This window comes from Dermacentor silvarum, chromosome 5 (assembly GCF_013339745.2).
Source record: "Dermacentor silvarum isolate Dsil-2018 chromosome 5, BIME_Dsil_1.4, whole genome shotgun sequence".
Lineage (NCBI taxonomy): Eukaryota > Metazoa > Arthropoda > Arachnida > Ixodida > Ixodidae > Dermacentor > Dermacentor silvarum.
In genome coordinates, this window is record NC_051158.1 from 27,626,805 (window position 1) to 27,643,441 (window position 16,637).

General features: G+C 45.3%; 1 protein-coding gene across 3 annotated transcripts in view; it reads left to right on the forward strand.

Moving 5' to 3' along the window:
* Positions 1-16,637, forward strand: part of LOC119453152 (uncharacterized) — an 86,099-nt gene that overhangs the window by 758 nt on the left and 68,704 nt on the right. For 2 of the 3 annotated variants that reach the window (XM_049667602.1, XM_049667601.1), the window contains exons 1-5: positions 3,304-3,473; positions 3,620-3,688; positions 7,681-7,841; positions 11,188-11,289; positions 14,510-14,788. In XM_049667602.1, coding sequence (XP_049523559.1) covers positions 3,366-3,473; positions 3,620-3,688; positions 7,681-7,841; positions 11,188-11,289; positions 14,510-14,788 — 719 coding nt within the window. In that variant the 5' untranslated portion in view covers positions 3,304-3,365. Of the gene's footprint in view, positions 1-552; positions 713-2,177; positions 2,185-3,303; positions 3,474-3,619; positions 3,689-7,680; positions 7,842-11,187; positions 11,290-14,509; positions 14,789-16,637 lie in introns of those variants that run through there. The other variant, XM_037715161.2, reaches the window with a different exon arrangement.

The following is a 16,637-nucleotide window of genomic DNA, read 5'->3' on the forward strand; positions in this document are numbered from 1 at the left end:
CGAGGACGAAAACAAGGTGTCAACCGTGTTATTAACCTCATTGTGCAGTGCATGACCTTTCGTCATCATCATCACAAGCCTTTAATCAAGTGCACTACCTGACAACTGCTTCTTCCAGAGATCTTTGCTATTTCTGGATGATACACTGTATAGCTTGTGTGTTATAATTGCATTCAGTCTTTGTCAACCACACTTTCCGATACTTGTCTGTAATTGTATGTAACATAGTCGAAAAGCGAAATGGCTAAAACAAGTGATGTTGCCGCAAATCACTCTTGTGAACCTCTGTTCGGGGCTCACGATTGCTTGCTTGCAGGCTTATTTATGTCTGTGTGGCGTCAGATTAAAAATGGATTCCGAAAAATAAAAGAACAGAACAGACACAGATGCTTTATGAGAAAAGGGATGCAGGGAATGGGGGCAGGTGCTTTCATATTCCGCCCACTGGAGTTGCGGGAATCGTATCCACTACTTCGTATTCAGGTGCAGAGAGCACCACAGCCACAGGGCAGCTTTTGAGTGGTGCAAAATCAATCTCTGGCTGCTGTGCAGGGTGCCTGAGGTGCCTGAGGACACAGCCGACACCAACCCGCTGCTGCGGTTCACAGCTGCGCCGCCAGAGTATGTGCACCTCACGGGAGCCCAGTGCTACAATGCTGTCGGCAAGCTGCTTGTGGAGTTCGAGGCTGGCGTGTCCCAGCTGGAGGAACAAGCTGCAAGGTGCTTGTTTCATTAGCTGCAGTCCCTAATCGAAGTTCAGGAGATGCGAATGTTACCTGGAGTGATCAGTGACTGTGTTGTACGCTAATCACTTTGTGTTGACTTAGTGTTCATACTGTTCAGCAGGTGGCATCCATTAAGTGTTGCCGAACTGCAGTGACTTGACGAATCGGTGTACAGAGCGGTCCTCTGTTAAAGGGAACACCAGAGCGCGTGCCATTTTCACGCAGGTGCAGTGAGCGCTGTTGGCGGTGCTCTTTTGTCGTCTGCTGCCTGCGCTTCGGATAGTAGCAAAGCAAGCCGATTACACCTTTTTAATGTTGGCTGGTGACTGCATGGTCACACACTGATAGCCAGCCATTGCAAAGCTGGAAGAAGATTAGACGAGGCAAAATATTAACTTGCAGGGCATTTTTGCCATTTCATATTACAAGACAAACACGATAATTTTGTTTTACAGACGTCTCTTTGCGGCATAACTCTATTAGAGAATATTTTTCCATGTGTAGTGCCCATCTCATTTGTACTAATGCATGTTCGAGTCGCTGCAGTGCTTAGGCTGAACAAAGAATCCACAGGCACCTTTAAAGAGCATATTAATTTATGAAGAGCTATCACTCGAGCTATCGCTGAATCATGGGAATCAACATGCACAGTAAAAATTTTTTGAAGCGGGCAAATCTTTATGAACTGAGCAGGCGAAAAAAAGACGGCAGCATCATTGCTGATGTTTAGGGCATTTATCTCATTATAAACCAATCCAGTCACTTTCCTTCTAGCTGGAAGGAAAGTGGCTGCTTTTAAATACGAATTACACTAGCAGCTTGCTTCGCAACGATCCGAAACGTGGCAGCAGATGGTAGCAGACGACGAAAGAGCACCGCCCACAACGCTCACTGCGCCTGCGCGACACTCATCGCAGGCAGCGGTGGCGCCGAGCAGACACCACACACTCCTGTGTTTCTTTTAACACTGGACTGCTCTGTACATTCCACTCTTAAAGGGAACACTTAATTAGTATTTCAACTAACATAACTTGAATGTATCATCGACTTCATTGGAAAGACGTGCTTAATGTAATGTGTTACGTAGAACTATAATGGTAAGAAATGATGGCGAATGCCCCAGTGTTAATACTCAATTATGATCAGTCCAGAAATGCACACCATTTTGATGATCAATAACTGTAAACTCTACTGTACATGCATATCAACTTTTTTTCATGTTCACCTTGTAGATGTATGCTTAAACGGGAAACAACACTGCAGAGTCAGTAGTGCTTGCCCCAGGCCGAGGTTCTACTTGAGAAGCACAAGTAATGGACTCAATTTCTGTGCTGCTTATAGTGCACGTTGTGCTGACTGAGTGTTCATACTGTTCAGCAGGATGGCATCCATTAAGCGTCGTAGAACCGCATTCACCTGGAGATTAGCTGCATCTGAAGACGCGGGAAGCAGGTTGTGGGTTTGGAAGCAAAGGCAATGCTTACAGATGAAGTGCTCGGGAGTGCAGTTCTTTCGGATGAGCAGGAAGATTTGATGCAGTGTATGGTACCAAGACGGGATGCTATTCTGGTCAATTAACCTTCCTTTTTATCTCTCTCTTTCCTCTACCACAACAGCAGTTTAAAGTTCGAATCCAAGTTTGCTTTGTCTGTCCGTCCATCCATCTTTCCAGCATCATTATTGTGTCCATTTCCTTATCAGTTAAACAGAAAGTTGGGTAAGTTGGTGTGGATTCATTTTCTCGTGGAATGCAGCACGCAGAATAGATGAGAGCCACAAAAGGAAGGAGCACACTGTGTAAGCCACTCATCACTGGCACTCTCTGACAAATTATTAGAATTTTTGAACTACCTGGCTTGCTTTTACTGACTTATGTGTACCTGCGCATGCTAAGATGCATTTGTTTGTTTTTTGTGTACTTATCGCACTCAATACTGGTAGCAATGCAGCGCGCATGGTCAAAGGTGCTCTGAGACCTGCATGGTAGCACCGACATACAAAAAATTGGATGAACTCAAAAACAGTTCACCGTTATTTTGTATGCCAGCACTGATTAGTGGTATATTTCAGGGCGGTGCGTAATACATCAATTCTGTCTACTTTAGATGCCTTAATAGGCACAGTTTACGGAATTGTGATATCATTGTCTATTGCTGAATCACAGAGTTGTACACTTGATTCTTCTGATTCCTTTCTTTTTGTTCTTTTTTTCTTGATACTTAGGCCATTTTATTGTTGGAATATTGATGGTCGAGATAAAGAAATCTACTTGCTACGATCGGTAGATATATTTTTTTCCTTTCAATTACAACAAACCTCGAATTCAGTGCACTGCACGTCATGCGAAACTATTTATTCCTGCCCCTGTATTTAGATAAAAGCTCCCTTGGTAAAGCTTTCTCTTAAGCCCTATCAGTTCAGTCCTGCACTGGAACTAACCAGAAGACTTGTTTGAATCTAGTGTTCTTAACGAGCAGTTTTAAACATGTAGCAAATCAACTGTAAATGTGTGTAAGTGTGTAAAGGTGCCCATACTAGCGGAAATTTACAAAGATTCGTCTAAATTCAAGTAATCACAAGTCAACTGCGCTTCGCCTCTCCACTCCAGATGGAGCCTACGTGAAGACCTTTGAGTCCGTCATGGAGCCCTTGGAAAGATTGGCTGCCCCCTTGGAGTCAGCTTGGAGTGCACTCCGCCTGTTGTACCTGGTGAATCAAACAGAACAGATTGCCCAGGCATACGAAAAGGTAAGTTGTTTGTGCACATATTATTCAAGTTTGTAACGCAGGTCCGCTGGTGGATCCGAAGGGGTAACCCTGGGGTCTCAGTTGGATGTAACAGCTGTTGTCCACAGCTGGATATAAAGAAGGTTTGTGGGTCTCTGTCTTTGCAGCTACAGGCACGGGTGCACCGGGCACTGTCCAGACAGTACCAGAGCCTGCCCATCTACCATGCTGTCAAGGTGAGCTGGGTCTAAGCTCGTCTGCACCCTTTGGGTGTGTCTTATCATCATCATCAGCCTATATTTATGTCCACTGCAGGACGCAGGCCTCTCACTGCAATCTCCAATTACCCCTGTCTTGCACTAGCTGATTCCAACTTGCACCTGCAAATTTCCTGACTTCATCACCCCACCTAGTTTTCTGCTGTCCTCGACTGCGCTTCCCTTCTCTCGGTATCCATTCTGTAACTATAATGGTCCACCTGTTATCCATTCTACGCATTACTTGGCCTGCCCAGCTCCATTTTCTCCTCTTAATCTCAACTAGAATATCGGCTATCCCTCTTTGCTCTCTCATCCACACCGCTCTCTTCCTGTCTCTTAACGTTAGGCCTAGCATTTTTTTTTATTCCATCACTTTGTGCGGTCCTTAACTTGTTCTCGAGATTCTTTGTTAACCTCCAAGTTTCTGCCCCATTTGTTAGCACCGGTAGAATGCAATTATTGTACCCGTGTGAAAAGAATGAATTTAGTAGTCAAACCTTTTTCATTATAAGCACGTATTTCTTACACCAGGGGTTCTCAAGCACGTTGGTTCCAGGGAACCCTGCTAATCTCCATGAAGTGCCAAGGAACCTGACGTATACGTGCGCGCACACTGTCGTTGTTTATCTACAAGCTTGAGTAATGCGCATGGTCTTAAGTTATGGCCTCCGAGAATCGAGTCCAAAAGCTTAGGCGTTCTGCCCGTTTTCAGAGGCCGGGTGGGCACTAGCTGCTGGCGTATTTATTGCACAGTTCGCGCGTTTCTGTTACGCACTGTGATGTGCTTTTTGACACTTCAGCATTGGTAATGGAGGGTCTTTGGATCAAGTGCACCTCGTGTTCGCTGTCTTAGCTACTTGGTGACCACGGAACCAGGGAAAGTTTATCAGTGGCTCGCGGAACCCCGAGGAGGGGCCTGCGGAACTCCTGGGTTCCGCGGAACCTACTTTGAGAACCCTTGTACACAATAATAGCGATGAGAAAAATTTTGGGTTTACTTCAATATATCGTACTCGTTACATCAAGGCTTGGCTGTAACAACTATCTGAAGCCAAAAAAAATGTAAAAAAGGCATAGGAGAAATAAACCCCGGGGCATATCTACCAACTCTTCTGAAATTTCCTTAAGTTTACGAATTCGAGCTGGTTCTGCAGTTTTTCAAATGTTTCGTGAAGCTTTACGAAAAATAAGTCCTGTTTGCGAAAAAGTTCCACTCATCAGTACCTAACCATGCCTTCGGAACTCTTTTGATCGTGAAAGCATACGAGAGCAGCAACCTTGTACCTGCTTCGAGCAACTTTATTTGGACAAGCTTCTGAAGTAGGCAAAATCAGCAACATCAAAGTCACTGAAGAAGTCGAAATGCATTGCTTCTCGGTTTGTGCGGTTCCAAGTTCGCTACTGTTTGTGTTGCTTGTGTAAATCATCGTTAGTACAGTGCAAGTGTATCGCACAAAAAGAGTGCTTGTGTAAATCATCGTTAGTACAGTGCATGTGTATCGCACAAAAAGAGTGTGCTATATGCAATCTAAAAAACAAATTGTTGCTGCCCCCCCCCCCCCTACCTCCTCCTCTACCTTCTTCCTGTGCAGTGTCCGCAGGATTTTTACAAATTTTAAAGTCTGCAGGTTGGCATGCAAGAATGGGGCTGTGCACACTGGGAATGTATTGGCAGTGTTCTGCTGCATTTTTATATGCCATTCTTCTTGCAATATTTTTCCCGTAACGCTAGCAGTGTGGTCTGTATGGCCTCTGAGGTTAGTAGCACCCCCTGTGTGCCGGCGCAGCTGTACGGCCCTGGACACATGTTCTGCAAAGTTCATCTTGCGCTGAAGCCTGCGCCTCGACTAAAATATCACGGATATCACAAACTATTTGCAAAGTATCGCTCAGTAGTCAAGATGGCGGATAGTCTGTCTTACAAAACTTGCGCCATCTTCATCGCATCGTCGTAATACTTGCAATACCATGGCACTTTGAAAGTGAGGACATACTATGCCGTTTCATACATAGCAGGCAATGCTGCAGAAGCCATGCTAGTAGTGCAGTCATAGAAGACTCTTACCATACACTTGACAGTGCAGTTGCTTATTGATCCGGACGCTTTCTACGAAATTACTACACTCGACTTCTGTTAATTTGATCCTTATGGGACCGACGAAATTGATCGAATTATCCAGCGGGTCGAATTAAACAAGATGCAGAAAAAAAAAACGCCAGAACACACCGCTATTGTATTTGCCCAATTCTAACATGCCCCCGAATAAAATGCGCGCTCACTTTCTATGTGTCCAAAGTTCTAAATTAACATATAAATGACATTAAAGCTCCCAGACAAAGTAGAAATCTAATGTGCACCCTTATTGTTTAGCAAGAAAAAATTGTTGCGCAATGGCAGCCGGTTTCCTAAAGTCAACTTTGCCACACGATTTTTTAAAGTTCGCTTTGCCGCGATACATCCGTGTTATGAGAGCAAAGCATGCAAATGTTGCGAAAGCAGTTTTAGTTTTGTGTTCGATTATACCGCGCAGGTAATCTGCGGCCCAATTTTCTTCAGAAAAAGAAAGGTGCGCATTAATATCGGGTAAATACCTGAATCAAACATTGTGAGCTACGGTTATTGCTTGAAAATCTTCCTAGGGTGGGCCACAAACAGGCATTTTCGACAGGAGATGACGTGTGCTGAACATATGCACTGGCCCCTAAGTTCCGCCGGGACAGATGCTGCCTCTATAGGTGTCGCTATTGGGATCACCACAGGGGTCAGGCGCATGCGTGCTGACTGGTCAAGTCCAAATTGTCCAGCAAAGGCCTATTTAGGATCACAATAACAAAATTTTGGGCCCATAGAAATGAATGGGCACCGGCGGCACCTTCAGTTGGAGTCGAATTAACGAAAGTCTACTGTGCTTGATATGTAACAACTACAAATTGTGGAGGTAAGCTTATGTCGAATGACGTATTATTTGTGCACCTTTATTCATCCAGTTTGCAACATACCCTGTTTCGATCACGAGTGCATGTGGTGCACTGTGGCCGGTGGTTGCAGAATTGCGTCATTGGTAAAAAAAAAGACTCAGATCTGCAACGAATTCCACGTAATAATTACATCATATTTTGCAGCAGAAAAGTATTGCACCTAACGTCACATTGAATTGCAATTGAATTGCAATTGGCTACAAATGCGAGCAGGAAGAGAGGCAGCTCTAGCCTCCATTGCATTTTCTGCTATGTATGGGAGGGAATGAGGGTGCAGTTTATCTCTAGATTTTATATACTCTGCTGAAAGGTGGAGCAGAGGTGGAGCCATCTCCAGCAGTTTCAGCAAGGCTAGCTCCGCCTTCAACCAACGACATCCTCCTGTGTAGGTTTCTTCGATTAGTCCATATAGCTTCCTACAAAAAATTACTAGACGGAAGTAGCACTATTGTCTATAGAAGCTGCAAAGCATGGTGGTTTTGCCAGCATGGGAGTGAGGGTCAGTGAATCCATTTGCCTAAACTTCATCCCTGTGGCTTCGAACGGCTTTGCGACATTGCAAACTTTCAACAAGATATTGCGTTACAAATTCAGCCTTTGGCAATGATTATGCACGTGTGCAGAGTCTCATCGCATTCTGCATTTATAGAAATACCGTTGCTTCGAAATGTAGGCAAATAAAAACTAAATGCAGGTGAAGCGTAGTAAACGAAGCCACCAGAACGTTCGAAGCCACAAGCGCTGACGATCAGACCAGTCCACGTACGAATCATCAATCTAATGGTAGCTGACGTTCTCTCAAGTAACTTTAGTGGGAAACTTGATGGATTAGTCGACCTAGACTGCTTGAGACGGTGTGCACGCCAACGCTTGTTGGCCAAAGGCAGCACCTCGGACGGTCCCGAGCAGTCCGGGACGACAAATCGAACACATCCGCAGTGTGGAAAGCGGTTACTGATGCAAGTGGACGCACTATGTCTTTTTTTCAGGAGCTGATCAAGGATGAGAAACGCTATTCGGAGGAGGAGCAACGTATAGTACAGCGCCACTGCCTCGAGGCACGGCTCATGGGTATCGACCTCCCTACGCCGCAGCAGAAGACGCTGGGGCAAGCTGTAAGCCGCATCGAAAAGGAGGCGCAAGCCTTCCGGTCAGTGAACACTGCCAAGTGCAAAGCCGTAAATGCTGAAAATCTCGTGCATAGAACGCCTTCAAAGTTTCAATTAAAGAGGCCATGACGCCAAATTTTCAAGCTTGAAGTGTGCACTGCATGTTAAATTGTGCACATCTCCCAGCAAAGCTGGCCAAATGGTGCAACTGGTGCGGTAGAAAATTTGTACTTGAATTTCTTTATATTATTGTTGCGTTGTAGTGACAGTGAAGGACCAGACGGTAGCAAAACTGTGAGTCACGAATTTTAACAGTTTATTGGGCGAACTTGTGCCCAGAAAAGCAAGTCACACTCAAAGCACGATAATGCGAGCACAGTCGGCAGTTATCGAAATCTGATCTATCGGTCAAACGCGTCGGTTATTTTTGCATGACTCGTTGTGCGTTCCAGCATAACCGCTGCTGCTTGCGTGCTCTCGAGAACGCATCGCACATGCAACCAGATACAAGAAGATTCTTTCGCTGTAGAATCGGCGACAACATTCGAGAAAGTTCTTATACATAAAGGCACGTGTTCCGCCGTGCGATAACTTTGTAAAAGTGGTTGGCAGGTGAAAAACACTCACCGGGAAAAGATAAACAATGTACACATGTCAATAGAGAGTTTTAAAATAGGAGCCCCAAAAGTTTGGGGCCCCAAAGAGCTTTGCGGGTGTTAGTGTTGTAGCATGCAGGAGTAAAAAGTTTTAGAATAGGGCTTTGCATTTGCGAATAGCGTCTTGCGCTTGCATCGCGAAAAACTATTATAAATATTAAAATAAACTACTATACCATTTTATGATAAGAAGAATAATTTTGACTTTCATGTTCTCGCGTTTAATTACAATTTAGAGTTTATTCTATTACCAGCAAGCCATTTGTTGCGCTTAATTTTGAGTAATCAACTTTATGTGCTTTCACCAGCCAAGCTAACCCATGTTGGACCTACGAGCCATGAAATCCAATTTGGAATCAGTGGCGTCTAATGAATCAATCTTCATTACACACAGTTGCGAGAAAGCGATAACCGCAGTCACTTCTCCTAGCTTATGAACTTCACGCGTTACCAGGAATCGAGCCCACTTTGGTGCTCGGTTAGAGCCGTCGCCTCGATGGGTGCTACCATGTTTGTTAACTCAAAGCTTTTGGGGCTCCCGCTAAATCAGTGAAATAGCGTGCCCGACGCAAAACCCAAACGCAGTTTGCGTCTTGCGAATGCGCGGCGGCTTCGACGCTATTTCTTTGGGGCCCCAAAACGTTTGGGGCCCCTATTTTAATATTCTCTGATATCACAGCTATACCACGCTGCATTCTGCTAACACAGGGTACAAACTGGTGTGCGTTCTGCGTGGTCAATGTATGCGGTGTACACGCGATTCTGTTCGATGTGTGTCTCGGTGGTCAGCCTGAGATAGTTTCTGCAGATGTTCTCTGGTTTGCGCTTCTTTTATACACTTCTTTTATGAGTGAAATAAATGCGGGCACAGTGCAATGACACCCTCGCTGCGACGTTGAATGCCTGAGCAAGCAGAGTCCAGCACAGTGTGCACATGGTTTCGAAAGGTTTCGGAGCACACACGATGGTAGCTCCACACTTCACAACATCACGCAAGCGATGTCAAAATGGCGGTCGCTGTCGCAGGAAGGGGCTTAGGGCCAATGATTTCAAATTGAAATTTCAAGGTAAAGTGCGCTCTGAGAACCCAGTGTTTTTGTGTGGATAACCATATCGGCTCTGCTACTGTCACGTGCGATGATAAACTGAGAATAGTTGGACGATCGTGTCATGACCGTGTCATGGTTTCCTCGGGTTTCATGGGATCAGAACCTTTGTTGGATGTAATAGATGGCAAGAAATGTAGTCCACGTGTCCACTTGGCCTGTCTGAACATCTGTGCAATGTGAGACTCTCTATTCACACTGCAAGCTCTGCTTTAGTGCAGTAGAATCTCGTTAGTTCGAACTCCAAGGGGGACCAGAAACTTATTCAAGTAAAGCGAAGTTCGAACTAAGGAGAGCCCTTTTAAATATAGCACCCGATTAATTATGCGGTACAGTGCGCAAAACCAAAACTGACTGGGCTCGCATTGAAAAAGACTTATCTTTGCTCCATCAGCGTGCGACTTGTACCGTAAGAAGCCTAGGTTCCGTATAAAGTTCAAGTGCGATAAGATAGTCCCTTGTGCACTGTTTGCTGTGGGTGTATGGGAGAACGTGCGAGAGGTGACCCAAGAAGGATGGCGGCTCGATGCGTGCTGTCCTGCCGCGTGCGCCATGTTGAAGAGGACGTGATCGAGCGCGGTAATGTGATCAAGTGTGCGCTGGGGGCTATTTTCTGCTTTTTTTTAAGCCGGGTGGGAAAGGAGGGCACGCGTCAGTCTGCTTGCTCCGATTCGGTCTCGGCTTCCCGCGCGGCTTTCCTCATCATTCTTATGAGGCGCGAGATTATGGTAGCTAGTGACACATCAAAGCTTTGCATTTGGCTCCGGTTTGTCCAAAAAGCGGTGCATTGGAGTGAGAGATGTTGTTCGAAATAACCGTTGCATGGTTCTCGGAGTTCGAGTTCGCAGTATCTTTTCTCTGTTCAAATACACAGGACTTTGTCGGGACCAGCAGAGCAGATCGAATTCAGAGATGTCAACTTATCGGGATTTCACTGTATGACAGTATACACTCATTGCATGGGAGCCTTGGATGTTTCCATGTAGCATACGGGGGTTTGTTGGCCAATTGCCTGCCCCCAAAATTCGTGTACAATGTGGCTCCTGTCGTTGAAAGGATGTTCCACATGTGCTACCATGGCTATGAGTTGCGCTGGCGCACACTTCCAGGGCTATGCTCTCTACACCTACGCAGCTGCCTAAGAAATTCAGAAACTGGACTTCTTAGCTGAACTGGGAGACTATTGCACATACCAAACAGAGGTTGCGTGTTTGAATCCTACTGGTGGCAAGGTGTCTTTTCTTGCACTATCACTTTACTTTTCCTTATTGTTTACACGTTTCAGTAACGAAACACTTAATTACCCCTATGCTTTCCTTGGCCACCGTCGTTTCTGTTGGCTCCATAAGGTTAGTAGTAAAAATTTAACCCCTCGGTTCCCCCGAACCTTCTCACTCATTATAGATCGAGGAGTCATCTGTGTTTTACATGGAATTGTTGCGCGCACATTATTTTCACTTTCACGATGACACTTACAAAAGTCTTTCGCTGTCTGTATGACAGAAACTGGTGGTGAGGGTGCCGTGCTTTTTTAGCTCCAAGCACATTGCCACTGTTGTTGCATGTAATGCACTGGTTTAGTTACTTGCGCTAGTTGTGCACTCACTCCAATCTGTGTGGTGCAGGCAAAACATGCAAGCGGCCACCAACGATTTTAGGCACCATGTCGACGGAGACCTGGTGAAGCACTTTCCTCAAGACCTGGTCAGGCGGATGGCAGTCGACAAGTGAGTGACATTTATTTGCGCACAATAAGACAACATTAGTTCATTGCCCAGTGGTGGTAGGTACAGTTTTCTTACAGCAAAAAACTGTCAAGGGGAGTTCCACAATCGTTTGCATTGTGTCATCAGTGTCAAAAGTCAAAGAAAAGTCAGCAACACAGCCTATCCCCCCAATCACCCTCATGACGGTGTCAGTGAGAATGTACAGTCAGACGCCGGCACCAGTGCAGAATCATCACTATAATATGAGATCAGCCAGCAGTGCAGCCTGCACCTCAGTTCCAAAGTGACCACGTCACCAGGTCATCACAATGCACAGCCAGCATCCGTAAAGCTGGTGCAGAATACAGGAACATGTGTCAGTTATAGCAGAGACTATAGAAGTGCTAAGTATGTAGTAAGGCATTTGAAAAGGCTCGAGTAAACTGAATGAATTGCACCAGATACAGTAGACTTCTGTTACGGGAATGAAGAAATTGGTCGAATTATCCAGCAGGGTCGTATTGAACAAGAGGCCGAAAAAACATCAAAACACTCCGCTGATTTATTTGGCACTGTTTGCCGTGACTCTAACACGTTCCCAAATTGAACGTGCACCCTCTCTTTATGGGTTTCAAAGTAGAAAACTAACAGAAAAATCAATTAGAGTTCCTAATCAAAGTATAAACCGAACGCACGTCCGATTGTTGAGCAAGAAAAACGTAGCATGCCTTCGATTCTAACAACAAGACGAAACGAGCAAACTTTACCTTGGCAGTATGCAAATTTATTTAATTAATATTGATCGTCATCACTCTTAGCCAGCACTTTATTGCTGTCTGTGAAGAACCGTACGTCGTCCTGTGTGCAGTACATAGCGCATTTATCAAACAACTCCGCCGCAATCGCAAACGGGATCACGTCCCACGCTTAGACTAATCACTTCGCTAGTTCGTCCTGTGATGCATGCAATTTTACGGAACACCAAGAACACGTGAGGCGACTTATTGGCTTTACATCTAAAATAACTTATCATTTGAATTAGCTTTCGTAATCAGACTGAAAGTGGAGTGTCAGTTACCCTGCTGTGCAAGAGCTCGTTCTGTCGCCATCCATAGTCGCCATCTTGTCTTGACGATGGCGATGATGCTGGCTAGGCTGGCTCTGACGGTAGCCCGTTGCGAACACCGGAATGCGGTTTTGGTTTTGCTTTCGTAGCGGATGGCACTGCCCAGGCAATTTTCGGGTGAATTATTTAAAAAAGTAAATGAGTGCACTGGAATCTGGTAAGTACTGTAATAATTCATTGTGAGCTCCTGTTCTCGCTTTTATATCTAAATAATCTTCCTGGGGCAGGCCAAAATAAGCATTTTTGACTGGAGAGGTCGTATGTTTGATGGATTAACTGTACCCTCAGTGCCGCCAAGACAGACGCTGCCGCTATTAGAGTCACCACTGCGATCACCATCGGGGTCGGCGTATGTGCAACGACCAGCCAAGTTCGAATTATCCGGTGAAGGCTAATTTCAGGATCGAAATAACGAAAGTTTGGTCCCATAAGAATCTATGGGCGCTGGCCAGGATCTTTGGTCTGGATCGAATTAACCAGAGTCGAATTGACGGCGGTCTACTATATGCTGAAGCACTTTCAAAGCCTTAACTAGATTTCGGCGAATAAGAACCCTAGGACTTCTGAATGGTGTGGAAACTGCCCTATGCAGCTTCACTGCCTTTGATGTACAAGTTGCTCAGATTTGCGCAGATGTGCACAGGATTTTTTTCTTTCTCCTATGACGAGGGTGAAGCTGATGACGAGGAATCGGGCGATGTCGTGATAATGATCATGATGTCGGCTTAATTAACAGAAAGGACTCGCAGACTGACAGACACAGTGAGCACAGTCCCAGCTTTTAAAGAAATACTGACACGTAATAGTATTCAACTTATGTTTGTCACGTTAAATGAATGTCCATACCTTTTATAGTACATATAAAAAATATGGCCAGGTGCCAGAGTGCCCTAAATATTTTTTTTATAATAGTGCTTGTATCTGCGAGCCAGATTGGGCTTCTGTACTCATGAGAAGGGTGAGTCATGATGCCACAAAACACAGGTTCACTCCATTCCTGCAATGCAATCACATGCAAGCTCAGCCAGAAGAAAACATGCGCAGCACTCCTTTAATTAAAAAAAAGAAAAAATTATTAGTAACATTATACCTTGGCTTAACAGCTATGTGATTGTCAGCAAACTTTGCTCTTTGTCTGGACATCACAGAAATGTTGATGATGACAGGTTTGTAATTTTGACACCAACTTGAGCACTAATCAAATTGAAGAACATCACGCCTTGATGCAATGAACAAGTGTATAATGAATGATCGTATACAGCAAAGTAAATCCAAAGTATTTCTCAACCATGTTAGTATGTAATGAATAGGATTTGCTTATAACAAATATCGGACATACTAAGGAAGGTACATTCGTTTTGCATGTAACTTTGTTGCACTGATGCTTTACTAGTATCCTAGAAGTGTTTCCCAACCTGTGTACTAGCACTTGCTAAGTATCATTCTTCTACGAACAAGTCGACTGAGGTAGAGTTCCTTACAGCTTTGAGAATATGTGTTGATGTTCCACTAACTGCTGTTGCATGTCACATCAACATGTCAAAGTCTGGTCAGCAGGGCCCCATTTAGAGAACTTGCAGGGGTGTGCAAATAGTAATTTCTGAGACCAAATCAAATACAAATCGAATATTGCGAGAAGCAAATCGAATAGAATATTGAATACCTTGCAAAAAAGTATAAAATAATGAATTTTCGTTCTCACTTTCAATATCCACATCCTAGTAGGTATGTTCACAACGATGGCAAGTCCCTTGTCATTACGTTGCACGATGTGAAGTGTTGTTTACTAAAAGCACAAGTGGAGCGTTAGGAGAAGGGGAGCAGTTTATTCAAATAGTGAGGACTCATTGGTGAGTCTGGCTCCCTGAGTGACATATACTGTGACACCCCCCCACGTAATTTCTCGTGTTTTACGTCTGCTATGGCCGCCGGTATGGATTTTATCGCGCAGTTGGTGATCTGAAGTATTCAAAAACTTCGAAAAATATTCACATTTACGAACAGTGACTATTCGATTCAAAAGCCAAATCGGAACAGGGCAATGTAAGGAAGTTTCGAATATTCGCTCACCCCATGTGGAGAAGGCGAGTGGCAAAGCATGGGCACACTTCGTAGGAGCCAACCATCTCAAGGTCCCTGGCTGGCCACCTTGGAGGAGGAGACGTACCAGGGATTCGTGCAGCACTGCGGTAACCGGCTGCACCGGTGGAACATCTGGCAGGCGTACCACGCGAGGGCGACCTCGGGCAAGCGCAGCAACAGCCTCCCCATCGAGGAGATCCGCTCCCAGAGGCAGATGCAGGCCCAGGTGCTTGGGTACCCGCATTTCGCCGCCCTCTCCATGGAGACCAAGATGGCGGGCTCCACGGAGCGGGTGAACGCCTTCATTGACAGGTGGGCGCCGCCGCTCGCGCATGCAGCACTACTCCGTGGTTTATTGCTTTTGGGTGTTGCAGTGTTGCGTTTTACTTGAATGACAGTCACAATGAAAGCTCGTTACTACAAGCGATTTACTCGGACGAACGAAGGTTTGAAAATTTCCTGCCCAGAAGCCTATTCTTCTAATGTAAGAATGGTTCACTGCTACAAATTTTCAAGACACGGAATGTTTCAAAATAACGAGTGAAATATCATGCTCCCTATTAGTAGCACCTCGATATAATGAATTTGTAATGTGAAATATTATGCGGATTATGCGTGGCAGATATTCCCGGAGGGCTGCGATTCCACATACACTCCAGCTGTATTGCCATCACCTGCAGTAATGGCAGCTCGCAGATATAGAAACTACACAGACAAGAAGCTACAGCCACTGCAACTATGGTCTCATAGAAACACGAATTGGCACCATTGGCACTGTGAAAATGAGACTGCACCCTTTCGACCGTTCGCATTTGCGACAGTCTCGAAGTACTGAGGAACAGAATCGCTGCCGAAAGGCATGTTTGCTTAAAACATGTCTTTCAGGTGACACTATCATGCGACACTTATCAGCTGGGGGGCAGAGTAAACACGAATGCGTGGCTGGCTTAGCTTTGTACTGCTGATCTGAAGATATTGTCGACGCGGCATGAAACCCTATCTTTCATCGCAGACTCTCAAACTCACAAACTCAACAAAATTTTTTTCTCATTCAAATTTGTCATTCCTAATTGCCCGACAATTAGGAAAATTTTGGGCCCTCCTTCTGTGTAAGAAAAATCCTTTCGGTGACTGTACTTATTTCTATAAAATGTCTTATTTTGGTGTAGTGAAATCTGGATATAACGAAGCCGATTGCCGATTTTACCAGCTTCGTTATAGCTGTATTTACAGCACATGCGCTGCGTGCACACGCGGATGATTAGAAGGTCATCCAGAAATGTGAGAGATGTGCAGTGCATTTGGCTGAAAAAGCAGAGAAGCTAAGCAGACGCACCGTCACGCACCGTCAGTGAAGCCAAGGCAGTGCTCTGCCTTCTGCTGCCCGCATGAGCATTGCGTTGACGCCCACTACCATTCCTGCAGAGCAGCTGTGTTCACATAAACTTCTCTGAGCAGAACAGGCAGTAAACGTCCAGCGAAAGCTATGAATCCTTTCATCGGGCACCTACGAACACCAACAACTCTTTGTCAGTCTCATCTTGTGCACCATACAAGTGCACCACCTTCAACTCTGCAGGCGGCACCACTCGTCACGCTAGCGTCACGAGACATCTGGTAGCAGCCTTGCCACTGTTTCCGCGGTGCAGCAGCAGTTAGTTGCCTAGCGTTCCGCATAGTGCCAATACGGGGCCCCGCACATCTTTAGAACTCCATCCAAGCAGTTTGAGTGGAATGCTGAGCTTTGATATCGGTGCTTCGCCCTACTGGTGAAGCTGTCAATTTTTTTCATTGTAATCATGAGCCTAATTAAGTTCGCGATTAGACAGAGGAGCCCTTCTCAGCAAGCTCCAGTTGCACCTGTTGGCCAACGCCAACCATTTCCTTCAGATTTCCTACTATCATTGGTTCGTCCGATTGTCTACCACCCTCAACTTTGCTCCCCTACTTTTGTTCACTTCTTCCGACCAGTTTTGCCCAGTATTGGTCGCACATCAGCATGTCATCTTGAACTAGCCTCGGTAAAAAAAAAAAAAAAAAGAGGGGAAAAGGAATTGCGCAGTAACCATCGAACATGATTGGCGAAGTGAATGAAGCTTCTCGCTGTTCGACTGTCTTGGCCGCCACTCACCCCATCGAGTTTCTGCACTTTTGGCTAAAT